Raw genomic sequence first — 27,569 nt, forward strand, 5'->3', positions numbered from 1 at the left:
TGAAGAACTTGACACTGACCATTCTATAGTCATTTGGCATTTGAAGCAAACTGGAAGGGTGAAAAAGCTCGATAAGTGGTGCCTCATGACTTGACTGAAAGCAAAAACAGAAACAAAAACTATTGTTTTGAAGTGTCATCTTCTTTTATTCTATGCAACAACAATTTCTTGATCAGATTATGACATGTGACAAAAAGTGGATTTTATATGGCAACCAGCGATGACCAGCTCAGTGGATGGACTGATAAACTCCAAAGCACTTTCCAAGGCCGAACTTGCACCAAAACAGTCATGGCCACTGTTTGGTGGTCTGCTGTCCATCTGATCCACTACAGCTTTCTGAATCCCAGAAAAACCATTACATCTGAGATATATGCTCAGCAAATCAATGAGGTGCCCCCAAAACAGCAACACCTGCACCCAGCGCTGGTCAACAGAATGGGCTCTATTCTTCTGCGAGACAACACCCAACCGCACGTCGCGCAACTAAGACTTCAAAAGTTGAGCGAATTGGGCTGTGCAGTTTTACCTCATCCGCCATATTCACTTGACCTCTTGCCAACTGATTACCACTTCTTCAAGTATCTCAACAACTTTTTGCAGGGAAAATACTTCCATAACCAGCAGGAGGTAGGAAATGCTTTCTAAGAGTTCGTCGAATCCTAAAGCACATATTTTTACGCTATAGAAGTGAACAAACTTATTGGCAAAAATGTGCTGATTGTAATGGTTCCTATTTTGATTAATAAGTATGTGTTTGAGCCTAGTTATAATGATTTAAAATTCATGGTCTGAAACTGTAGTTACTTTTGCACCAACCTAATATATGTAAAGCCTCCTCAGACAACCACTTTGCCTCCTTGCATTTCTTTTTCTTTGGGACGGTTTTGGTCCCTGCCTCCTGTACAATGTTATGAACCTCTGTCCACAGTTCCTTAGGCACTCTGTCTAACAGATCTAATCCTTTTCATCTATTCATCACCTCCATTGTATAATCACAAGGGATTTGATTTTGATCATACCTGAATGGCCTAATGGTTTCCCCTACTTTCTCTTTTTTTTTTGATTTACAACATCATGTTTCAAGTGTACAGCACAGTGACTCAGTTACAAATATATATTTGATTATACATATTCTTTCTCAGATTATTTTCCCTTATAGGTCATTACAAAAGAGTATATTCCCTGTGCTATACAGTAGGTCCTTCTTGGCTATCTATTTTATTTATTTATTTATTTTGCCTGAACTTTGCAATAAGGAACTCATGATCTGAGCCACAATCCGCTCACAGTCTTGCTTTTCTTGACTGTATAGAGCTTTTCCCTCGTCATCTGTAAATAACATAATCAATCTGATTTTGGTATTGACCATCTGGTGATGTCCAAGTGTAGAATCATCTCTTCGGTTGTTGAAAGGGTGTCTCCTTTGACCACCGTGTTCTCTTGACAAAACTCTGTTAGCCTTTACCATGCTTTATTTTGTACTTCAAGGCCAAACTTGCCGGTTACTCCAGGTATCTCCTGACTTCCTACTTCTGCATTCCAATTCCTTATGATGAAAAGGACATCTTTTTTTCATGTTAGTTCTAGAAGGTCTTGTAGGTCTTCATAGAACTGGTAAATTTCAACTTTTTTGGCATCAGTGGTTGGGGCACAGACCTGGATTACTATGATGTTGAATGGTTTGCTTTGGAAACGAACCAAGATCACTCTGTAGTTTTTCAGAGAGTACCCAAGTACTCTGGATTCTTTTGTTGTTTGTGGACATTGTTCATCAGAGAGTACTGTGGACTCTTGTTGACTGTGAGGGCTACTCCATTTCTTCTAAGGGATTCTTGCCCACAATAGTAGATATAATGGTCATCTAAATTAAATTTACCCATTGTCGTCCATTTTAGTTCACTGATTCCTAAGATATTGATGTTCAGTCTTGCCATCTCCTGCTTGACTATGTCCAATTTACCTTGATTCATGGACCTAACATTCCAGGTTCCCATGCGATACTGTTCTTCATAGCATCGGACTTTACTTTCACTACCAGACACATCCACGACTGAGTGACGTTTCTGCTTTGGCCCAGCCACCTCATTCTTACTAGAGCTTTAAGCAATTGCCCGCCACTCTTCCCCAGTAGCATACTGGACACCTTCCGACCTAGGGGGCTCATCTTGTGGTGTCATATCTTTGTGCCTTTTCATAATGTTAATGGGGTTCTCAAGGCAAGGATACTAGAGTGGGTTGCCATTTCCTCCTCCACATTTTGTCAGACCCCTTCACTATGACTCGTCTGTCTTGAGTGTTGGCTTTGCATGGCATGGCTCACAGCTTCACTGAGTTACACAAGCCCCTATGCCATGACAAGACTGTGATCCACAAAGGGGGAGGCTTTCAGGTTACCACTCAGTTTAAGTCAAGGTCATTTTGCCTCTTAAGTCTAGTCTCTCAATTATGTAACAAACTCTTCTGTAAACATTCAAATTTCTTTTCCCTTTCTTGTTAATATGCTGAAAAAGTAAATTAATCAGATTTACTCAATATCTTCTTTGTTAAATTTTTTTTCACCTTAGGGACATAACCGAATTACTATGTATAATTTTGGATATTTACAAAAAGTTCTATGTGGTTCCCACCCACATATATTTGATTAAATTTAGCAGGTGTCACCTTTCCTGAAATGCGTTATTTAGGTCAAAAGTATACTTATGAATCATAAAGTGAAAGTGAAAGTGAAGTCACTCAGTTGTGTCCAACTCTTTGCGACCCCGTGGCCTGTAGCCTACCAGGCTTCTCCGTCCATGGGATTTCCCAGGCAAGAATACTGGAGTGGGTTACCATTTCCTTCTCCAGGAAATGTTCCCGACCCAGGGATTGAACCTGGGTCTCCTGCATTGTAGGCAGCAGCTTTACCGTCTGAGCCACCAGGGAAGTCCTTTATGAATCATAAAGCTCCTACAAATACTGCTGTCCCTTCAAGCTTCACCAACACCTATTTTCCCAGACTTGCAAATACCTCATTTAATTAAGGCTTAAGACATTCAACAGATAACAAAAACTATTAACTGGACCTTGATTAACAATTTCAATTTAGCAACATTCTCTATATATCATTTTCATTTCATTAACAGAAGTTTATTACAACCAATAACTCTGTCAGCTTCCCATGGTGTTTAGAACAGGTGCAGACGTGTACCATAGTAATGTCTTTAAATAATTACCTGAAAATATAATGGATAAGCAAAATGTGGTATATACGTACAATGAAATATTAGTCAGCCATAAAAAGGAAGGAAAATTTGACCATGCTACAACATGCATGAACCTTGAGGACACCATGCTAAGTGAAATCAGTCAGTCACAAAAAGACAAATATTGTAAGATTCCATGGATATGAAGTACTTAAAAGTCAAAACTGCAGAGATAGAAAGTATAATGGTGGTTTCTAGGAGCTGGGGGAAGACAGAATGGGGAGTTACTGTGTAGTAGGTCAACTTTGCTTCACAAGATGAAATGTTATGAGGATGTACAGCAGAGAAGGATGAACAACTGTGTAAACATATTTAACACTGCTGAACTGCACACTCACTAATGGTTAAGATGGTAAATTTTAGGTGACTCGTATTTTAACATACACACAAAGACGCCATTAAATAAATAAAGTTCCCACTGTTATGCAATGGATGTAGATAAGCACCAACATCTAAATACTAGACAGAGATTCTACAACATGGCTTAACTGTAAATGATATAATCAGCTAAGGGAAAAGCACACTTATCTGGGCAGACAGGTTTTCCAGATCTTTTACTTACGTTCACACTGAAATGCTAATTTTAGCATTTGAAATAAATGTTTTATAAATAATAAATCTTTAAAATAAACAGATAGAAACCATTCATCTCACTATTTTACCAATCCTGAATTGAAAGTACAGAGATGCAAAAGCTATAAATAAAGCCAAAAGAAGAAATAACAATGAAAGGTGTCAACAAAATACTGGGGAGAGGAAAACAGACTGGTTAAGGATAAAGGTTTCGATGTTTCTATTTTGTTCTACTCACTTCTAAAAAACAAAGAGTGAGGAACTTAAAAAGTATACATACAGACAAGAGATAACAGCATCAAAGTCCAGGAAAGTAGGACAAACAGATAACTGAATAAGCCAAGCATAGCTGATATCCAAGCCAGCAGGAGAAACCCTAAGCAAAGAAAGCTCATCTGAACCAAATAACCTGAGAAAGGCTAAGGAATTAGTCACCAGATAGCTCCTAAAGTAGGGTGGCAGACGGGGGTGAAAACAGGATTGAAAGTCCCAGAAGAAGCAGTTAGAGCCCACTCTAAACCCTCTAAGTGCCATTCCTCCCTAATGTCAGAAAACTGGCCTTTGGGAGGTCCTAAGGCCTTCCCTTCTAGCTCAGTCGGTAAAGAATCTGCCTGCAGTGCAGGAGACCAGGGTTCGATCCCTGGGTTGGGAAGATCCCCTGGAGGAAATGGCAACCCACTCCAGTATCCTTGCCTGGAAAATCTCATGGACAGAGGAGCCTGGTGGGCTGCAGTCCATGGGATTGCAGAGTCGGGCACAACTGAGCGACTAACACTAAGGTACTGGAGTAGGAAGACTGAGCTCACCTCCTCTCACGAGCACCAAAATTACAATTATTTATAGAATAATTACTGAGGAAAAAGACCAGAACCTACCAGAAAAGATCTTCCACAACTAAATACAGAAAGGAGGAATCACAACATGATAGGTAGGAGTGTGGAATCCTAACACAGTCAAGACCCATGACTCTAGTTGAGGGACCTACAAACAGAAAAATTGTTACAATATATTTTCCCTCTGAGGGAATGTCTCCAAAGAAGAATTTCTCCAAAGAAGCCCCCAATCTCCTGCTGAAAACAAGTTTTCAACTCCTTTCAGTAAGGAATGGGCATGCAACCGTTGGATAAGAGTATGTTTATTTTGTAAGAAACCATCAAATGGTCTCCAAAGTGGCTAAACCATTTTGCATTCCAACCAGCAGAGAGAATTCCTATTGCTCCATGATCTCTCCAGCATTTGGTGCTGTCAGTGTTTTTGGATTTTGGTCATTCTAATAGGAAAAGCAGTACGTCAAGGCTGTATAGTGTTACTCTGTTTATTTAACTTATATGCAGAGTACATCATGAAAAACACTGGGCTGGAAGAAGCACAAGCTGGAATCAAGATTACCAGGAGAAATATCAATAACCTCAGATATGCAGATAACACCACCCTTATGGCAGAAAGTGAAGAGGAACTAAAAAGCCTCTTGATGGAAGTGAAAGAGGAGAGTGAAAAAGTTGGCTGAAAGCTCAACATTCAGAAAACGAAGATCATGGCATCGGGTCCCATCACTTCATGGGAAATAGATGGGGAAACAGTGGAAACAGTGTCAGACTTTATTTTTTTGGGCTCCAAAATCACTGCAGATGGTGATTGCAGCCATGAAATTAAAAGATGCTTACTCCTTGGAAGTAAAGTTATGACCAAACTAGACAGCATATTGAAAAGCAGAGACATTACTTTGCCAACAAAGGTCCATCTAGTCAAGGCTATAGTTTTTCCAGTGGTCATGTATGGATGTGAAAGTTGGACTGTGAAGAAGGCTGAGGGCCGAAGAATTGATGCTTTTGAACTGTGGTGTTGGAGAAGACTCTTGAGAGTCCCTTGGACTGCAAGGAGATCCAACCAATCCATTCTAAAGGAGACCAGTCCTGGGTGTTCATTGGAAGGACTGATGCTAAAGCTGAAACTCCAGTACTTTGGCCACCTCATGCGAAGAGTTGACTCATTGGAAAAGACCCTGATGCTGGGAGGGATTGGGGGCAGGAGAAGGGGCTGACAGAGGATGAGATGGCTGGATAGCATCACCGACTCGATGGACATGAGTTTGAGTAAACTCCAGGAGTTGGTAATGGACCGGGAGGCCTGGCGTGCTGCGATTCATGGGGTCGCAAAGAGTCAGACACGACTGAGTGACTGAACTGAACTGAATAGGTGTGAGATGGTAACTCATTGTTATCTTAAAAGATATGTCTTTTGCAAATATTTTCTCCCATTCTGTAGCTTCTTCTTTTTAAAAAAGATTTATTTATTTGATTTTTGGACTGTCCTGGGTCTTAGTGTTTGCACATGGGCTTTTTCTAGTTGCAGTGAGCAGGGGCTACTCTTCACTTCGGTGTACAGGCTTCTCACTGTGATGGCTCCCCTTACTGCAGAGCACAGGCTCTGCGCACGAGGGCTTCAGTAGGTGCAGCACGTGGGTTCAGCAGCTGTGGCTCGTGGGCTCTAGAGAGCAGGCTCAACAGTTGTGGCTCAGGGGCTTAGCTGATTCGCAACATGGGGGATCTTCTCAGACCAGGGATCGAACCAGGTCCCCTGCACTGGCAGCTGGATTCTTAACCACTGGACCACCAGGGAAGCCCCTGTAGCTTATCTTCTAATTCTCTTGGACAACTTTAGCTTTTTTTCTTTTTAAACAAATTTATATACTGAACCACTCTAATATTAAAGAGTTAAGGTTTCCTTGATTTACGGATGAATGTTATTAAGTAAATTCCATTGTTTTGAGTAACATCTCCTGGCATATTATCAATACTGCTTTCACATTTCTTTAATGCCTATTTCTATTCACAATACTCTACAGAATAGTAACTTCAAAACTATTACAGAGATAACAGGATGCTTTTGCCGTTAACAAAAAAAATTATTTTTTTGCTGACAAACGCTTAGCACAAACATTTTCAAGACTGATAAGTATTTAAATAACACTTTCTACCATCAAGTGTTTTTAAACTTATGTTTCTCATGCAGTATGTAAGTATGGGGAACACCGAAATTAAAACTGACAATTTTACATTTACTTCTTCAACTAACATTGTGAAAGAGCAGAGATAATCTTTTCTTGCCATAGTCATTATTATATAGCAAGAATTTTCATATTTTCTCCAACACTGGTTTCAGAGGCAATTCTATAATAAATGGGGGCAAAAAGATACTTCTTCCCTGCAAACTGCCAATTAGTAAATGCATAAGAAATAAAAATTATTAGAAAAATCACCCATTTTGCAACCACTGCAGGACTAACTGGTTCAAGCAAATCACCAGGGGATGATAAATTCATGGCATGAAAATGTGTTTGTTGGCAAATGGTATATTAACAGTCTTCATGTGGATGACTATTAATTACAGAGTCATCAGTGAACACAATCTTAATAAAGTAATCACAGAAACATACCAACAACTGAAAAACTGGTATTACATTCTCTTGATATGATGTAGTGAGAACGACATGACACTTAGGACTTTTCCAGTCAGTTGTACAACCCACACCTAACCACAAGGAAGCAACCGGATGAGCTTCCATTGCAAGACAAGAACTTGTACACAATAAGGCGCTTTTACTCTTCAAAAACTGTCAATCTTAACGTGAGAAAAAGCCTGAAGAACTGTTATAGAATAAAGGCAATAGAAGAGGTATGACAACTAAACGCAATCCTCGATCCAGGACTTTTTTTTTAACTTGCTATAATGGACAGTATGAAAACTATTTGGCAACATTTGAATACTGACTATATACTACTAAGGGCATTGCATCAATATTAAATTTCTTGAATTTGATACAGTTACACTTTGGTCATGTTCTTACTCTAAAAGTTACTCTAAAGTAACTTTTCTCAAGAATCCAGGGGAAAAAAGAAACTGTGTATTACTCTGTTACACACTGTGTGACACTGACAGAGAAAAGTAAAGCAGTGTGGCCAAGAGAGAACTGTATGTGAACCAAGCTGAAGAGTATATGAAAGCTCAGTTATATTTTTACAATTTTTCTGTATTCCTTTCATTTTTCAAAAAATTTTAAATTCAGAAACAAAATTCATTCTCATCAAATGGGCTATAGTAGGGTAAAGATCTTAACTAATTTTCACCCAGCATAGAAGTTTTATATCTCCTTGTAGACCTATTGAAAATACAATTTTTCAAACATCTGAATGACTGCTCTAGTTGTACTTCTAAGATCCCATCACGGGATATCCTTGCCTTGAGAGTAAATGAGACATAGAGTTTATTGCACTGTACTATGAAAGACATGAGCTTAAAATCTTTGAGGAGGAGGTCTGACAGCAATATGGACTGACCTGATGTTATCAGTCACCCCCACTACCTGCCACTACAAGCACATAAAAATGCAGATAAAATATGAAAATAAAAAAGGTCTTGATACCCAGCTAAACTAGAAAGATTGAAAAATTGCAGCTTCCAGAGAAAAGGTGAGTTAAAGCCATCAATATAAGGGAAAACTGATGACAGGGAGCTGAGGCCTATGGGGAGCAAGCTCAGGTTCTTGTAATGAACACATGAGAACACGACTGCAGCCGGTGGGCCATCATAACTCAAGCTTGTAAGCAGGTAGAAACCTGCATAAAACCCCAGAGTCAAGTGCTCCTTGATCAGAGGCCAGAAGAACCCTGCTGCTGCTGCTGCTAAGTCGCTACAGTCGTGCCCGACTCTGTGCGACCCCACAGACGGCAGCCCACCAGGCTCCCTCATCCCTGGGATTCTCCAGGCAAGAACACTGGAGTGGGTTGCCATTTCCTTCTCCAATGCATGAAAGTGAAAAGTGAAAGTGAAGTTGCTCAGTCTTGTCCGACCCTTAGCGACCCCATGGACTGCAGCCTACCAGGCTCCTCTGTCCATGGGATTTTCCAGGCAAGAGTACTGCAGTGGGGTGCCACTGCCTTCTCCAAGGACCCTAGAGAAGCAATAAGCAGGTTTGCCATCTATCAGGGCAAGGTTGGGAGGTGGGGAAGTCACTCTAAAACTTCAAAAGAATAAGTCAGTAAGGTACAAAGATATAAGATCCAAAATTTACATCACCTACATGAATAGTAAGGAAACAAAAAGCCAAGAAACTAACCTAAAAAGTTGTTTAGAACCACTGAAACCCCTAGAAACAGGCTGAAGAAAGTCTGAAGGAGCCTTGAGAGAAACTTTCACAGATTTGGATTGTTGACAGCCAGGCCACTTATAACCCTTCCTTCCAACTTTTAGCTAGATGATTTCAGAATTTTAAAACTTATGGATTGCCCATGGAAATAGAACACCAAGAACTCAAAAGAACAAGACAATGTAAGAGCCTACACATCGGAGGTAGGAGATTTGGCACCCTAGAAGAAAATATGCTTACTTGTGAACTTGTTAAACATGTTGATTTAGAATGCTGAGAGAGGTGGTGGGTCAAAATTTTTTAAAGGATCACTTTATATAGTTTTTCTTAACAGTTATAACTCACACACCATAAAATTCACGGTTTTATAGTTTATAGTTTGGTGTTTTTTAGTATATTCATGAGGATGTACAGCCATCCCCCAATTTTTATCACACTGAAAAGAATCCCACATCTGTTATCTGTCATTCCCCTTCTCATTTTCCTTGGCAACCACTAGTATACTTTATGCCTATGGACTTGCTTATTCTGGAATTTTCTCATAAAGGAAATGTGACTTGCTTCCTTCACTGAGCATATTTTCAAGGTTCACCCTATACTGGAGCATGTGTCAGTACATCATTCCTTTTTATGGCTTAATTGCCAAAAGAGGTCCGTCTAGTCAAGACTATGGTTTTTCCAGTAGTCATGTATGGATGTGCTAGTTGGACTGTGAAGAAGGCTGAGTGCCGAAGAATTGATGCTTTTGAACAGTGGTGTTGGAGAAAACTCTTGAGAGTCCCTTGGACTGAAAGGAGATCCAACCAGTCCATTCTGAAGATCAGCCCTGGGATTTCTTTGGAAAGAACGATGCTAAAGCTGAAACTCCAGTCCTCTGGCCACCTCATGCGAAGAGTTGACTCATTGGAAAAGACCCTGATGCTGGGAGGGATTGGGGTCAGGAGGAGAAGGGGCTGACAGAGGATGAGATGGCTGGATGGCATCACCGACTCGATGGACCTGAGTTTGAGTGAACTCCGGGAGTTGGTGATGGACGGGGAGGCCTGGCGTGCTGCGATTCATGGGGTCGCAAAAAGTCAGACACTGCTGAGCAACTGAACTGAACTGAATATTCCACTGAATGGACAGATTACATTGTGTTAACTGACTCATCAAGTGATGGGCATTTAAGTTGCTTCCTCTTTTTGGCTATTATGAACAATACTGCTAAGAACACTCATGGGCAAGTTTTTGTGTTAACATATGATTCTCTTGTATTTCCTTGTTACTCTTTTCCCTTTTAACCCATAATAAATAACCCAGATAAAAAGGCTGTTGCTATATTTAACTTTTTTTATAGTAGTTCTTCTCTCAGAAAACCAGTGTAGCTGTAATTTGTAAGTCTTCAAGCTAATTTTTTAAGTTTTATTATGAAAATTTTTTCACTAAAGTAAGCTTTTTAATTGAAAACATACACCCAGAGAAGTGTACATACATTAGACTGCAACCTGATAAACTTCCACAAGGCAATCCCACCAGTGCAACTGGCACACAGATGAGGCACAGCACAACAGCACCCAGACTCCCCCAGGGTCTCCGTTCAGCCATCACCTCCCAACAGAAGCCACTGTTCTGACTCAGTCACCACAGACTGGCTTTACCTGTTTCAGAATTTCATATAAATGGTTGTGTCTGATTTATTTCATTTACTATTAATATTATATTTATGAGCATCATTGATAATAGTTGCACACAGCTGTAGTTCATTTGTATGTGAAAAGTTTTAAACATCATTCAGCTTCAACGGTGTCGAATAAGGTGGGCCCTTAGCCTCTGACAAAAGCAAAGGTAATTTCTTGCTGAATGAAAATTGTGTTATCCTAGCCCCAAATTATCTCTATAATTTTTCATATACAATTTCTGGCATATGTTAAAGTAAATTAGGCACTCATGGAGACAAACACAAATGACCAAAATCCAAAAGACATCAGAAACATTAACAGTTATCAACACAGACCTCAAAATTACTATGCAATATGTTCAATTAAATGAAGGACAAAATTGAGAATTTGGACAGAGAACAAAAATCTATAAAAAGAACCAAACAGAAACTCTAGAACTAAAAACTAAAACGCTAATTTAAGAACTCAATGGTTGAGTCTAACAGCAGATCAGATCAGCAGAAGACAGAAATATTGAAAGGAAATATAGACTGAAGGAAAATATCCAAAACAAAGCATAGAGAGACAAATGGACAGGAAATATGGAAAAGTGTATGAGAGAATGTACGAGAGATAAGGAGTGACCACAAACTGGGGATACTTTTGAGTGTGAAAGGGTACTATTTAAGGTGTTTAGTTATATCATGACAGTAGGTACAAAATGATACGTGAGGTTATCTGAGATACTAAGGACACAGGGAAAGGTCTAGCATGTGTAACTGGAATCCCAGATGGGAGAGGAAAAAGAAAGAGGGAGAAGCAAATTAAGAACTGTATAGCTGAGAATTTTCATGTAAAGAGGTAAAGCAAAATAAATTAGGTAAGTACAATCAGTCCAGATTAGTAGGGAGACAGAAAAGTGGGCAAAAGAGACTAACAGTGTATCAGGAGGGAGTCAATGGAAATTCTTCTACAGGTAACAATTTAAGGACATTAATCTGACTACAGAGAAGGGGAGATGAAGACCATCTAGGAAGACATTCCAGTAATCCAGATGACAGTGGTGATAACACTGGATTAAGACGAGGCAGTCAATAAAGAAAGGAAGAGGCAAATAATTTCAAAGCAACAGCTGAATAATTTGGCAAGACACCATACAAAAATGATCCCAGATAATATCTCTAGCCCTTAAAACTGGGAAAAGTTAACATTGATCACTGAAAAAATAATTTCTATGTTTTCTAATTTTTAACATAGACTTTTTGTTTTTATTTTATTAAAAAAATTTTTTAGGCCACACAGTGTAGCATGAGGGATCTCAGTTCAAGGGACACCATAAATTGATCATGTTCTTTTTTTTTTTTTGATCATGTTCTTGACCATCTAAAAAATTTTCTTTCCAAGCAAACTAGAAACATAATAAAAAGTTAACTATGTATACATTAGAAATCTTTTTATAATAAACATTGAAATAAAAACCAGTTACAAATGATCTAGAAATTAACCACATGAAGAATATTTGACAACAAATGAGACAAAGAAGTCAGAAGAAAATTTACAGCCTTAAATGCATTTATAACTAAAAAAACAAAAGCCTCAAATAAGTATCCAATTTAGGAAACCAGAGTAAAATAAACCAACAGAAAATGGGAGGTGGGAATAAAGATCAAAGCTGTGTCTGATTAATTATGAACAATTTAAAAACTAGTCTAAAGAATAAATAAGGCCAATATCTGATTTCTTGAAAAATCCAACAGAAATAAAGGGTAAAAACCTCCTTAAGCTTATACTTAAAACAAGAGTTCTAAACCTCTACAAGTATTTCTCAACTTAATATCTTCTAATGACCTAATAGCTGTGGGCAACACAGAAGGAAGGTGAGGCTGGGGACAAACCTTAAGCCTGAGGGTATAATACGATTTTTAACTTTCTTTCTTTTATATTTGTATGAATCAAAAGTCAAATGTGAAAGCAGTATTTTCCAAAACAAGAATACTGGGTTATCACTTCTCTAAATTCCTTTTCTTAATTTACATAATATTTTAAAAAGTTATTTATTTATAATTGGAGGATAATTTATTTATTTTTAACTGGAGGATAATTGCTTTACAATGTTGTGTTGGTTTCTGCCATAAAACAACATGAATCAGCCATAGGTATACAGATGTCCCCTCCCTCTTGAACCTCCACCTCCCACCTCCCACCCCATCCCACCCCTCTAGGTTGTCACAGAGCACCAGGCTAAGCTCTCTGGGTTATACAGCAACTTTCCATTATCTATTTTACTCTCTCAATTCATCCAGGTCCTCCCCTCGCTGTATTCATAAGTTTGTTCTCGATGTCTGAGCCTCTCTTTTTGCCCTGCAAACAGGTTCATCAGTACCATTTTTCTACATTCCATATATACACATTAATACATGATATTTGTTTTTTCTGACTTACTTCACTCTGTTTAACAGGCTCCAGGTTCATTTACCTCACTAGAACTAACTCAGATTAATTCCTTTTTATGGCTGAGTGATTGCATTGTATATATGTACCATAACTACTTGATCCATTCATCTGTCGGTGGACATCTAGGTTGCTTATAAATTCTTTATTTACCTTTACTTTTACTAAGATACAATTGACAGATTAACTATTCCATGTTAATTTAGTTGTTTTTCTATGTAATGGTGATTCACAATCTTATCCTTTCTCTTATTAATTTGTTTGGCTGTGTCAGGGCATGTAGGATCTTAGTCTCCTGACCAGGGATGAAACCCATGCCCCCTGCAGTGGAAGCTCAGTCTTAACCACTGGACCGCCGGGGAAGTTTCCTCTTATCCTCTTATCCCATCGCTTGTAACCAAGGGCATAGGGGGGACACGACCAGGGCAAAAACAAATTTCTGGTGCCACTTACTCTGGCATTTCAGGGATTTCACTAGTAAAATGGTCCACATTTACTCTACAGTTAAAAACAATTTAAAACTAATTTTAAGTCCTTTTAAGGGATTTAAAATACTTTTAAGATTTAAAACCTAAATTTTTAAGTTTCTTTTTTTTGTTTGTGTGTTTGCTGTGTGGCATGAGGGATCTTAGTTCCCCCACTAGGGACAGAACCCATGGCTCCTGCAGGGGAAGTTCAGAGTCCTGACCACTGGACCGCTAGAGAATTCCCAAGAAAACTTGCTCTATTCCCCTTGGTCACAGAGGAGTAGCTAGTCTTCTTTGTATTCTCCTTGGCTACACTGCCTTTATACCATTAGTGACTACTTGCCATTTTTATTGTAGTCTATGATTTGACAAAGAGGAGGCGAAGATCAAAACCCCATGAACCCTCTCCTCTATTAAATCCATGCAAGAAAAGACGGTGTCCTATGGAAATTCACCTTATTCAACTCATCACCAAAAATTGGAAATTACTTCTAAGTCATCCACACATAAAGTTTAGGTAAGCTTTTTCCAAGAATAAACTTTTAGTATACATATTTTAAGACTCTCAAGTCAACAAACAAGTCAAAAGAGTCTTAAACAATATGGTAATTCAAATATTACCTGAATAGCTTGTATTTCTTATCAGTGAGTTTCTGTACCTTTCTTCATTAAAAAAGGAAAACACTTAAGCTGAATAATAAAGGGTCATAACAGTGAGGAATTTTTTAGGTGAACTCTTCATTCTCTGGGATCTAAGCAGTGTTCCAACCATAGTGTAATGATGTCATTTTCATCTCTTTTATAATAAAGTAAAGAGTGTTTAAAAAGTAAAATAAATATTTAAAAATAAAGTTTTAGGGATTTCCAGGTATTACTAAGATTAAATAAATTCCCTCCAGATGAAAATTCCAAAATAAGTAACTTCCACTACAACTGGAACAAAATGTAACTGCAGAACATCGGTAATGAACTTTATCAAGTGAGTGCAATAAGTTCTACAGTGGTTGCATTTTCTGATTAGTCAAAATTATCTTTGAAAACTCACTCATGTATAATCAGGTCTTTGGAAGCTCAATACTAATGTCTTAGGCTTCTTTTTGCATTTAGACTATGGACTCCCTGTTCTGGGTCATGGAGGTCATAAACTAAGGCAGTTGGGTGGATGCAAGCAGGTAAGACAATGGAAAAAAAGAGATTATTGCCCTATACCTCCATACAGTACAACCCCAGGATGTGTATATAGTAAGACTGAACTGTGTCCAGCTGATTCCTAGGCCTTAAATAAAAAAATATATATAATTTGGATTATTTAATAGCTGCAGACCTGTAGTTTTTGCATATCTTAATAACAACCCAAGGGAAAAAAAATACAAATATACAATAGGAACTGTTAGGGGTAAGTACAGTAATTGCAACTTTCATGAAATATAAATCTCAAAAGTTGCCACAGCAGTCTTAACTTTAGATCCAATTCTCTTGAAAACAGCACGAGAATTAACCACACACATTCTACTATACAGATCAGAATATATGACACTTGCTTTAGCACTTATTCATCATCCACTAGGTAAAATACTATCTCAGGATTCCATTCCACAAGCATTTAACAAGACTTCTGCTCAGCTGAAAAATGGAGTTGAAGAAACAAAGAAAAACTAATAATTCAGTTGGAGCCACAATATTCACATATTTTTTGAAAAGGACTAACACATAAAACAATGCACAATAACCTGGAGTTAATTTAGCGTAAAGAAAGGATCTGTTGCTTATTATATTACTGCACATCTCCCATTGAAGTGTTCAATAAATTCTATCACCTTAGGAGATGACTTCTAAACTTATTAAACTAATTATACTGAGAAAATAGGTACTTTTGTTCTTCACATATTCGTTCATTCGTATCTCCCCCCCATCCCACCGCCCCACCTTCCACCCCTTTCTCTCTGGCTGTGGGATAGCCAGAAGAGGAAGAAATACTAAAATGAAACGCTACATGAATTGATCAGGAAAACTTGGTGAATAACTGACTGGGAAAGTGAAAACTGAGATAAGTTAGTGATGAATCCCAGGAAGGTGCTTGGCCACTTACCCAGAGATTTATTTAATGAGAATGGATCGCAGGTTTCCACAGGTCGTTCCACTGCCAGTAAGAGAGTCGTGAACCTTGGGTCCCTTTTTTCACTAGTCAACAGTCTCCCTCACCTACACGCGGAGTACATATTTGGCACTCAACAAATCTTGATTGACTGAAAACCTATCTTTTTCATACTGGCACCCAACCACAGAGGTGTGGCCCCGCAAATTCCCTCCAGAAAAGCCTTACAATTTAACCCAAAGAACTGAGAAAGTAGTCAAAAGCTCTGGGGATCTTGGTAAGGGCTGGGAATGATCAAGGGCCAATTGGGCCTACACTGACCCGATTTCCCAACGAAAGCTCAGAGGACTGATCTACAGCTAGCAGGCTTCGGCTTCGCCAGGAGGTACCCGACAGGCCGCAGATCCAGAGCCTCCCACCCGGGGGCGCTGAGAGACCCGGGGGCGTATTCCCTCCCCAAGTTAGTACCTGTGAAGCTGCGACACAGAGAGTGGCTCGGGGCTCTCATTACGGAGGCCGGGGCCTGGGGCCGGCCAGCTGCGTCTCCTGGCTGAGGGCTCCGCGCTCCGGAGCTGCAGGGACAGCACGGGTCGCAGATAATACCTCTCACCTCGGAAGCCTCGTGGCTCGCAGGCCTCGGGAATTTCGTTCCCAAGACAGCGCGAGTCGTCGCACTCACGTCTACCAGGCTCTCTTCAAGGCTTCCCTCACAGCTCAAGCGATCAGTCCTGCCTTAAGCCCAGCCGCCGGTCGCTTCCCAGTGCCGCCATCGTTAGTGTTTGTTTTCATCCGCTTCGGTGACGGCCGGGGGAGGAAGAGGGCTACGGGGGAAGTACAGCTACTTAACATCAGTCGCACTTTCGCTACAACGTGGATGCCCTACTTAATCTTCTTCCTCTTTTATGTGCCCGTAAAAACTGGTTTCCTTACCATACAAGTCTGACTCCCCAATCTCTTCAAGCGTCTCAGAAAAGAAAGACGTAAACAGCGGCGAGAAGAAGAGGGGCTGGAAGAGGGCGCAAGTTTGGGCCGTGTGTAGAATGTGCGTTAACGAATCGCAGGTCGCGGCGGCGGCAGCAGAGAGGACGCGGCTCGGGGCGGGCACTGACGCGGAGGGGCGGGGCCTATACTGAGCGCCGTGGCGGTTCGTCTTCGGCCGCAGGTTCCGGAGGCGGGCCAGGCCCGGCCGGGTGGTTGGGGAGTGTGACGGGTAGCCTGGCAGCCGCGGAGAGGTGGGTGAGCGGCCTCGGCTGACTTGGGCCGGGACCATCACACTTCCGTATCCACTTCTAAGTCAGCTTTTCAAAGCCTTTGAGGTGGAGTTGCCTGTCAGCCCCTCGCTCTCCCAGCCTCCTCTTCTGCGCCTTCCTTCCCACCTGCCTGATCTTCTCTGCTTCCTAGCTCTCAGCCTCACGATTTGGGTTTTTTGGGGTGAGGAGAAGGCCTTTTGTTAAGAGCACGTAATCTCCATCGACCAGCCTGGGTCGTGGGCGGTTTTTTTTTTTTTTTTTTTGCCCCTTCTTCCCTGTTAGACGGGTTTGAAGCCCAGTCTCTTTACCCCTTACTTATGCTGTGGAGCCAGAGGGGCTTGGGTCATGAATCCCGCCGTGACTAATCTCTGTCCTGAGTACTTATGACGTCTGTCAGCTGCTTCGTGGCCTGTCTACTTAGGAGCAGACCTCTTACTTTGTGAATAATTATGCCATCACCTCCATTAACCTTTTGCTCTTCCCAGTTCCCGGTTGTGGTGGTTTAGTTGCTAAGTCATGTCGACTCTTGCGACCCCATGGACTGTAGCCTGCCAGGCTTCTCTGTCCATAGGATTCTCCAGGCCAAGAATACTGGAGTGGGTTGCCAGTTCCTTCTCCAGAGGATCTTCCCAACCCAGGAATTTAACCTGGGTCTCCTGCATTGCAGGCAGATTCTTTACCAACTGAGCTAGGAGGAAAGCAGTTCAAGTACCAGGCAGGCACTAAATGAGCCACCAATACTCAACTCCCATTCTCCAAGCCAAGGCAAGCCCGTCCTGTGGTCGTGAGTTAGTGGAGAAAAACCCAGAGTTAACAGTTACAGCACCTTTTGCTTGAACAAAATGGAAATTTGAGAAAAGAATCTGTTGTGGTCTTTGGATCACTTTAAAGTCTTCGGTGAGTGTCTAATGTCTTGCTTTTTTTGTTTTGTTTTGTTTAACCTTTACAGAGAGAAGATTATAAATACCACAGGCACTTAAATGACGGTTAGCCGTTGAATTCTGACAGTTCCTTAAATACTTTCTTTCATCAGCATCTTCGCTGGAAAGAGTTCAGGAAAAGTAGCAGAGTGAAAGAAACATTTACATGTACCATGGCTATACCAATAACAGTACTTGACTGTGATCTCTTGCTATATGGCCGAGGTCACCGGACATTGGACCGCTTTAAGCTGGATGATGTGACGGATGAATACTTGATGTCCATGTATGGGTTTCCACGACAGTTCATTTATTACTTGGTGGAGCTCTTGGGGGCGAGCCTTTCTAGACCTACTCAGAGATCCAGGGCTATTAGCCCAGAGACACAGATCCTTGCAGCCCTGGGCTTCTATACCTCGGGTTCCTTCCAGACTCGGATGGGAGACGCTATTGGAATCAGTCAGGCGTCCATGAGTCGATGTGTTGCCAACGTCACCGAAGCGCTTGTGGAAAGAGCTTCGCAGTTCATCCACTTTCCAGCTGATGAAGCCTCTGTGCAGGCTCTGAAGGATGAATTCTATGGGTTGGCAGGGATACCAGGGGTCATAGGGGTAGTTGACTGTATGCATGTAGCAATCAAAGCACCAAATGCTGAAGACCTTTCCTATGTGAACCGTAAAGGTCTTCATTCTTTAAATTGCCTGATGGTGTGTGACATCAGAGGGGCACTGATGACTGTGGAGACAAGCTGGCCAGGAAGCCTCCAAGACTGTGTTGTGCTACAGCAGTCTTCTCTCAGCAGTCAGTTTGAAGCTGGGATGCACAAAGAGAGCTGGCTTCTTGGTAAGTCTGAGGTATAAATGCTTCATTCTGTAGATAGTGAAAAGATACTTGGGACAGAAGAATGAAATATGGAGGTCTATAGACCTGAGTCTCAGTCCTGTTCTCTTTTCAACATGACCTCGGATGAGAACTCTCTGAGCCCTAATTTTTTTAAATCAACATTTAAAAGACACTTATTAACATCAAAAAATATTTATCTATTTATTTGGCTGTGTGGGGTCTTAGTTGGGGCACACAGGCTCTTCCTTGCAGTGTGAGGGCTTCTCTAGGTTCAGGGCCTTCTCTGGAGTTGCTGCATGTGGGCTTAGTTGCCCCTCAGCACATGAGATCTTAGTTTCTGGACCAGGGATCGAGCCTGAGTTCCCAGCATTGGAAGGTGTATTCTTAACCACTGGACCACCAGGGAAGTCCCAAAAGACACTAACATTTAAAAACATATGATTTGACTCAGTTCGTCTAAGAACTTATCTTGGAGGAACATATTTGGAAATATGTAAAATAAAATTACACCCAGGAACTTGCATAACAACAGTATTTTGTAGTCACAAACAACAGTAGCAACAACAACAACAAAGATTCCCCTTAAATAAAGTCAAAGTACTTAGTGCAGATCTGGTTAAATATAGTACCTTCATACAACTGAGCCTTAACTTTTTAGAATTTATTTGGCTGCACCAGTCTTAGTTGCAGTACATGGAATCTTTGTTGAGGCGTGTGGGATGGAGTTGCCTGACCAGGGATTGAACCTGGGTCTCGTGCGTTGGGAGCATGGAGTCTTAACCCCTGGACCACCAGGGAAGTCCCAGAGCCTTCATTTTTATCATCTGTAAAATAGTGGAAGTAATGCTAAGGGCAGTAATATCTATTGTTAGGATTAGGGAATATATATGGAAGTTCACTCTGAAGTATTGTGCAAATGTATTCTTTTTGCCATTGGTGACTGTCACCATGATGTCTATATGAAAATGACAGTAGACAGTGCATTCATACAGTTCTTACGGAAACTTGCTTCATAGACCTGACTGCCTAAGTGCCCTCGGAAAGCCAGGCTTAATGATCTGAGTAGAACAAGAACCCATTCAGTACAAAGCAGTGCAAACCAATGTGACTGTAGAACTGAGAGGAATACAGTTAGTTAGCAGTGATGAAACCCTCAAGCCTAGCAGCTCTCTTTTTGTTTTATTTTTAAAGCACTGTTCTTTATGTGAGCAACAAGACAGGGGTTATCTTGTATACAACATATGTGAGAGATGGAGGGGCACATTAAGCATCAGAAGACCTCTCTTTCAAAAGCATGAATCTTAGCCTGGTTTGTTAAGGCCAGTCTGCACTGCACATGCTCATTACACAGTGTTTCACATGTAATAGATGCTCAGGAATTTTTTTTTCTTTAATGTGCTTACTGACAGTTAAAGAAAAACCTTTCCTTGGGACTTTCCCAGAAGTCCAGTGGTTAAGATTCTGTGCTTCCAATGCGTGGGATTCAGGTTTGATCCCTGGTCAGAGAAATAAGATCCCACACGCCTGACAAGGTGGTCAAAAAAAGAAGAAGAACCCTTCCCCCCTTCCAGGTGAAGAGAGACTGCTGCCATACTGGCTGGTTTGGAGCTGCCAGGGCACCACGGGAGACAGCTGGGAACTCAACTGAGTTTCTTCAGTTGTTGCTTGTACACACTGTTGCCAGTGCATCACCTTCTCATTACCCTACTGGATGTTTGTCTTAATCCCGCCTTTTGCCTACTCTGAATTTTTAAATTCTATTTTCATACAACTCATACCAAGAAGAGAAGGAAAGACTGCAAATGTCTCTTCCAGCTTCTTCTTCCACAGCTGGGGAAGTACTTGGGTTCCAAGCTGATTTCTTGTGACATCACCTGGGTACCCTAACTCTAAAGCCAGCTAGAAATGACTGAGCACTTCCAAGTTAGGCGATCTTGTAAGTACTTTGCCTTGGATTATCTCACTTCATCCTTATAAAAACTTTTAAGGAGTTATATGCTAATGTCAGCATTTTCACAGAAGAGGAAATTAAGGCACAGAACACGTAAACACAAATAAACATTTGTGTGTATTTTTTTTAGAATGAATCATGTGAGGAGTTACTCTATTTGGCAAATGGTCTTTTCACTAGGACTTCAAGGTCATGTACCAATTACTGATTTTCTTTTCCTTCACAATTGAGGACCCCAGGTTCAGTTGGAATTATAGTTTTAAAGTAGTTTTTCAGTTGTTTACAGGACATAGTTGAAAATAAGTAAAAATTTTGGCAAATTTTTATGTATTTTTCTGATTGCCCTCTTGACAGAAAGAGTGCAAGTGGAAGAGATGGAAACATTGCAACCACACTTAACAAATGTCTGTTAAGGCCAGTTTTGGTACCCGGCCACAGGCTAGACGCTAACGATGCCAGGGAAGTACACCCACAGAAGCTGATGCTGTGGAAATTAATTCCTTTCGTATCCTCAGTTCTACCACAGACCCTTTGAAAAGCCTCCATGAGCTGTAACAGGCAAGCTAGTTTGAAAACGTGAACTAGTGTAGTGTTTCACAATTTTTCCAAATAAAAAAGAGTTATCTGGGGAATTTTAAAAATGTGTTTATTTATTTTTGGCTGCGTCAAGTCTTAGTTGAGGCACGGGGCACATGGGCTCTTCTCTAGTGGTGGAGCATGGGCTCCAGAGTACCGACTGCACTGTAACAGCGTACAGGCGGCCCCTCAGCATGTGGGATCTTAGTTCCCCGACCAAGGATTGAACCCTTATCCCCTGCATTGCAAGGTGAATTCTTAACCACTGGACCACCAGGGAAGTCCCCTATCTGGGAAATTTGTTTAAAATAAAGGGACCCACTTCAGGCTTCAGAAATGAGATTCTTCAAGAAAAGAATCCGATCATCATTTTTAACAGGTCGCCCAAATCATTTGTAATGAATAGATGGTTGGAAAACACTGGTCTCACATGTAGGGAAAACTGTCAGGATTCCGAGGAATGACAAGATGTTGAAAAAAGAAAGAGAGATAAGATGCCTGATTGTATCTTAAGTACACCATCAGATTTGTAGAGCAGTTCTAGATTTGTTAAACCTAGAACTAGCTGTGATTCTCCCTTGGGTTTTGTTTGTTTGTTGAGCATATTTTCACCTTGGGTGTCATCCCTTCACGTCCTCATCTTGTCTGCCCCTTCAGAGGGCATCAGCTAATTCTTCCTGTCTAAATGTTCCTGCTCCTACACACAGTTCAGCCCGAGTTATTCCTTCAGCTCTTGACCTAGTCCTGTTAAGCAGCTTCGGGTAAGCTCTGCCAGAATGTCTCTTGGATGACTGATCATATAAGCAATTATAATCTGTTTAGCAATTCTGATCCTAATCCCCTCCTGAGTGTCTGTCTTTCTGGATTATAACCAGTTAATGGTGATGGGGTGTTTTATAAAAGGTCACCACTAACTAGCTGGTCTTGTATGTTTACCCAATTAAAGTTCATACTGTTTCTTAGAGTGACATTTAACAAATATTCAGCATGTCTGTGTTTTCACATTCGTCTTTTTATTTATTTATTTATTTATTTGTTGTCCACGAGGCATGTGGGATCATAGTGCCCCGACCAGGGATCAAACCCACATTTCCCGAGCCTTGGAAACACAGAGTCCTAACAACTGACTGCCAGGGAAGTCCCTCGACATCCATCATAAATGGTTTTTAATTGTCTCTTGCAGCATTATACCATTGTTTTAGTGACTCCGCCTCTGGCATGATTAGCATTTAGTTGACCAGCTCCTTCCTCTTCCTGTGCCTGACAGATCATAGGATGGCCGACATACATTTTTATTTTCTCATTTATAAAATGAGTTCAATAATATCTGCCTGGCAGAGCTGGGATTGGAAAAGAGATCATACGATGCCTACTACATAGTAGGTATTCAGTGTCATAGATATTATTTTCATTATGACTTACAACATCAGTTTTTTATATACAGTATTTGGTAGGGACAAGTTCAATTAAAGAAGGTTGTACTTAGGAGGAAAAAAGTCAGCCAAATATACAATTTGAAAATATTTGATATCTCAGATACTTAAAGTTAATCCAGGGGCTTCCCTCGTGGCTCAGTGGTAAAGAATCCAGCTGCCAATGCAGGAAATATGGGTTTGATCCCTAATCTGGGGAAATTCCACATGCCACAGAGCAACTAAACCCACGTGACGCAACTGTTGAGCCTATGCTCTAGAGCCAGGAAACCACAGCTCCTGAAGCCTGCGTGCCTAGAGCCAGGGCTTCGCAGCAAGAGAAGCCATTGCAATGAGAAGCTCATAAGCCACAACTAGAGAGTAGCCTCTGCTTACCACGTCCAGAGAAAGCCGGCGCACGGTAATGAGGACCCAGGGCAGCCACAAATAAAAAAAATTAAAGTTAATCCAGTCTACCTAAAACTAATAGTGTTATATGTCAGTATCTCAGTAATGTTTTTAGTTAAAAAGCTGCATTTAAAGTTAACCCAGTTCTTGGAAATGTAAGCTCCTAAAAGAAAGGAGTTCTATATATTTGGAACAGTGCCTAGCACTCTCTGAACTATTTACTGAAATTGATGGTGGGTGAGGAACACAGCAAGTATGCAAGCTGGTATTCCTTAGGTCTATTTGTCTCAAATTTCTAAGGGTTTGTTCTTCTATCTGAGACATTTCACCTTCCAAATTTAGTGACTCAAGACAAGTAAACATTGTAGAAACATTGTGCTATTGTAATGGGACGCTGCGCACCAGTTTTGTTTTTAGTGCTTCCCGGGATCATTGATACAGAAGCCATTTAAAGGAAATGCTTTGTATATGTTATTTTAATTGACTTCTGATTTTACCTCCCTATCCCTGACTGTTACTATTTGCATCATTATATTTATGCCTTCCTTATTAATGTGAAATTCTACCAGTTCCTCTGTTACAAAGGTGTGGTTCTAATGAGTGTGATTTCTAGGTTGGCAGAACATCTCTGCTGGCACTTTTATTCTTCTGAGCACTGGAAGAATGAATGATTATTGTCTATAAAATCCTCTGAAATCCCCTGGTAGTGCCTTCACACCTGACATTTTAATGGTAAAGTTAGAGATTTTTTTCCTCACAAATGTTTTGAGGTCTTCTGGCAGAACTTCCTGTTTCTCTCTCTTGCACTCTTGCTCTTTAGAGGTTTTATTTTATTTTTAAATATTTATTTATTTGGCTGCTCTGGGTCTTTGTTGTGGCCTGGGGGATCTTTAGCTGTGGCATACAAACTCTTAGTTGTGGCATGTGGGATCTAGTTCCCCGACCAAGGATTGAACCCGGGCCCCCTGCATTGGGAGTGCAGAGTCTTGGTCACAGGACCACCAGGGAAGTCCGTGGAGATTTTAAAGATTGGCTTGCTATGTGATAGTTTCTACTAACTTTTTATTAGAGAACAATATCTCTGAATTTAGAAAATCCTGGAATTGCCTGGCAGTCCAGTGGTTAGGACTCTGTGCTTCTGCTGCTGGGGGCCCAGGTTCAATACCTGGTCGGGGAACTAGGATCTCATAAGCCACATATCACGGCGAAAAAAAGAATATTCAAGAATTTTATTTTCTCTAGTGCTTTCACCTCCGTCCCACATTCCATCAGACTTAGCTTTCTTTAGCCACGTCAGCTTTTTTTCCCTGTTGGTTTTAGCCGAGGGTATTCCCAGCCAAGACGCCTGGCTTCCTGCTCATGACGTGGGCATGCCTTCTCTATGCCACAGCATTTCCCTCTCTGTTTCCCTGCTCTGCTTCGGCTCCAGAAACAGTTACGTATTCTTGTCCGTTCTCTGTATATGCACCTGGCTTTTCTTTTTTTGTTTGTATTCCAGTTATAAACATCTGTGATTTCTTTGGGCCTTCCCCACAGGTGACAGTTCCTTCTTTCTCCGCACCTGGCTCATGACCCCACTTCACATTCCTGAAACTCCAGCTGAATATCGCTATAACATGGCCCATTCCGCAACTCACAGTGTGATTGAGAAGACCTTCCGAACGCTCTGCTCCCGATTCCGCTGCCTGGATGGATCCAAGGGGGCACTGCAGTACTCCCCAGAGAAGTCCAGCCACATCATCCTGGCCTGCTGCGTCCTCCACAACATCTCCCTGGAGCATGGGATGGATGTGTGGTCCTTTCCAGTGACCGGCCCGGTGGAACAGCCCCCCGAGGAGGAGTATGAGCACATGGAGTCGTTGGACCTGGAGGCTGATCGCATCCGTCAAGAGCTGATGCTCACTCACTTCAGCTAATGTGAAAGGTGGGGAGGAGGGAGGCTTTCCAGGAGCTGTGACAAACTTCCCCTCTCAGTATCCCCTCCACGGTCCCATCGTCTAGCATGACTGAGTGTGTGGACACCTGTCACAAACTGACGTATAATCTGCGTGTTTTAGAAGGGTTGGGTCAACACCAGAATATCTTGATTCATTTGCAAATTTATTAACTAAACAGAAACCCCCAAGACCAACAGTTCCCTGCTATGCACTGAACACCAGGTTAGCACCGTTCACTCATTTGAAAGTTCCTTGGTCGTAGACATTTATATCATGCTTACAGAATCAATGAGGAAAACAGAATCAATGAGGAAAACAGCATCTAGCCAGACAGAATGCTTTTGTTTGTTGCAGTTATCTAGAGATTTCAAAAGAAAGCGATATTTGTCCTGAATTATTTGGATCGTATTTTAGCTTTTCTAATTTCCTACCTATGTAGACATAATATGAAGCAAGTGTGAAGAGTGATTTTCAGCTGGGGAATGGTCTTCTGACGTAAGTAAATGGCTTCTAATCTGAGTTTGCAGTGTGTGTTTTTAAGAGGCTGTGAGGGACAGTCTGAAACCTCCATCTTAATCTGTCTATGGTAATTGAGCTGACTTGGACCTAGCTCCCAGGGAGAACATCTGGACTCCAATCTCCTACTTCCCACCCTGAGTAGGTGCTAAAGGCTAAGTGGGTTTAGGAATTCAATCAGCTTAAAAAAGACAAGTCAAATATAGATAAAACAGAAAGCTTACACTTTCACAGAGGATCTAAAGACTGATAGATTGACAGGCAAAGGAGACTCACCCAGGTTTAGACAGTCCCCATCTAAATGGATCACATTTCTTATGGTCAGGATGTTAGAATGTCCGTTTGGCCATTCTGCTTTGAAATTCCTTGTTCAGAAGGAAAGTTTAGGGAATAAAGTATTAAAAAAAGAGAGGTAAGAGAGATATAATTTCTTGATTTGAAATTAATTTTGAAGTTAGATCTACTTGAATTATCTTGTGTGCAAAGTGATGGACAGAATTTCTCAGGAAATAAATAATCCCCCACCAAGTCTTATTCTAAAATTATACTGATATATAAATAACCCAATTGGAATAATGAGAGTGTGAATTAGGTTCACACATTGGTGCCTTTGCTGGGACAAAAAAGAGACTTTCCTGAGATTTGTTTTGTTCCTGGTTTCTCAGCCACTCACCATGAGATTGCTCTGAATTGTCCTGTTGGATCTTTTCCTACCTGCCTCTGGCAGTGTTAATCTGGTGATTTTCAAAGTAAAGAAATGAACAGCTGATGACAGAAGAAATTTGGAAATAAATCGAGAGTGACTCAGCCTCAAGATTAAAAACAATTATGGATTATTATCTGCTGTTTATTTCTACTCCAAATGCTATTTCCCATCACCATCCTACTCTATAAAGAGTGGGTCCATTTGGCAGGAGGTGGAGCTTGACAAGTATAGTGACATCGTCGAGCTGGGAGTGGACAAGGGAGAGGAGACTGGAAACTTTAGTTCTAGTCATTATGCAGTGAGGTGCCTGGTTATGGGCTTTTTTTTTCTTTGTGAAGTTTTAGCTTGTGACCCAGGCTTGCTTTGTCTCTCTCATAAGGCAATATTTTAACTCAGTCTTTCCAAGTTCCCTGAGATGGGTATTTTTCCCTATGAAGTTTTGGTTCCATTATGAATATTGCAAGAGGAAAGGCTTACTGCCCCCCGTGCATGTTAAGTGGCAAGGTGGAGTGTAATCTTGAAAAGTGCCTAGCCTTTTAGCCTTCAAAACCTACATTAAAGGAAAATTGGGGGTTTTACAACTTAACTCATCAGTTGGTGACAGGAAGCCTCAATGGGAAGAACAGTCTAGGGGCGATTTCATTAGCACTTTCAAGTCTATTACTTGCACACCAAAAGTGCTTTCTTTGTGCTAAACAGACCAACGGAGAAGGCAGTGGCAGCCACTCCAGTGCTTGCCTGAAAATCCCATGGACGGAGGAGCCTGGTGGGCTGCAGTCCATGGGGTCTCGAAGAGTCAGACACGACCGAGCGACTTCACTTTCACTTTTCACTTTCATGCACTGGAGAAGGAAATGGCAACCCACTCCAGTGTTCTTGCCTGGAGAATCCCAGGGATGGGGGAGCCTGGTGGGCTGCCTTCTGTGGGGTCACACAGAGTTGGACACGACTGAAGCGACTTAGCAAACAGACTAAATATTGGCTGGCAGTGTTTTTCCCCAGGAGCATTTCATTCCCTAATAATTCTACCGAGTAACTGTTCAAATCTATTCCTTTAATCTCCTTTGGATCTGGATTTCTGTAGGCCAGGGTTTTTTTTCAGTCCATAGTTATACTTTACCCAAAATGATCTTGGGGAGGGATCCGGATCTGCATTTCCACGTTACCAAGGGTTTCCTCATAGGAGCTTTTTATAAGTGCCTGAAAAGTCTTCTGTTGAGGGCCTTATTGTGGATATATAGTATCTTCATGGTATAACTTTGGGAAAGAGTCAAGGATTTTTCCCTTATGTAAGCTTCATCTTCCCATAGATGGTTCCATCTGGCCAGCCTGAGAGTCTTCCAGATTTGCCCTTAGCTGTTCCAAAACAGCCGAAGTCTCAGGTTATACTAAGGAAAAACTACAATATTGGGTCACCATCGGTTTACCAGTTC

General features: G+C 41.1%; 2 protein-coding genes across 7 annotated transcripts in view; one reads left to right on the top strand and one right to left on the bottom strand.

Moving 5' to 3' along the window:
* ATG13 (autophagy related 13) overlaps positions 1-16,692 on the bottom strand; it is a 47,762-nt gene extending 31,070 nt beyond the window's left edge. For 2 of the 6 annotated variants that reach the window (XM_018059148.1, XM_018059146.1), the window contains exons 1-2: positions 16,086-16,438; positions 15,612-15,724 (exon numbers count right to left, since the gene is read on the bottom strand). The gene's annotated coding sequence lies outside the window, so the exon portion shown is untranslated. Of the gene's footprint in view, positions 1-15,611; positions 15,725-16,085 lie in introns of all 6 variants that reach the window. The other 4 variants (XM_018059147.1, XM_018059144.1, XM_018059145.1 and 1 more) reach the window with 4 other exon arrangements.
* HARBI1 (harbinger transposase derived 1) lies at positions 16,748-25,433 on the top strand. Its single transcript, XM_005690150.2, has 3 exons — positions 16,748-16,849; positions 17,817-18,630; positions 24,514-25,433. The coding sequence occupies exons 2-3, from the start codon at positions 17,961-17,963 to the stop codon at positions 24,891-24,893; spliced, it is 1,050 nt and encodes a 349-aa protein (XP_005690207.1). The 5' UTR covers positions 16,748-16,849; positions 17,817-17,960; the 3' UTR covers positions 24,894-25,433.

Source organism: Capra hircus, chromosome 15, assembly GCF_001704415.2.
Source record: "Capra hircus breed San Clemente chromosome 15, ASM170441v1, whole genome shotgun sequence".
NCBI lineage: Eukaryota > Metazoa > Chordata > Mammalia > Artiodactyla > Bovidae > Capra > Capra hircus.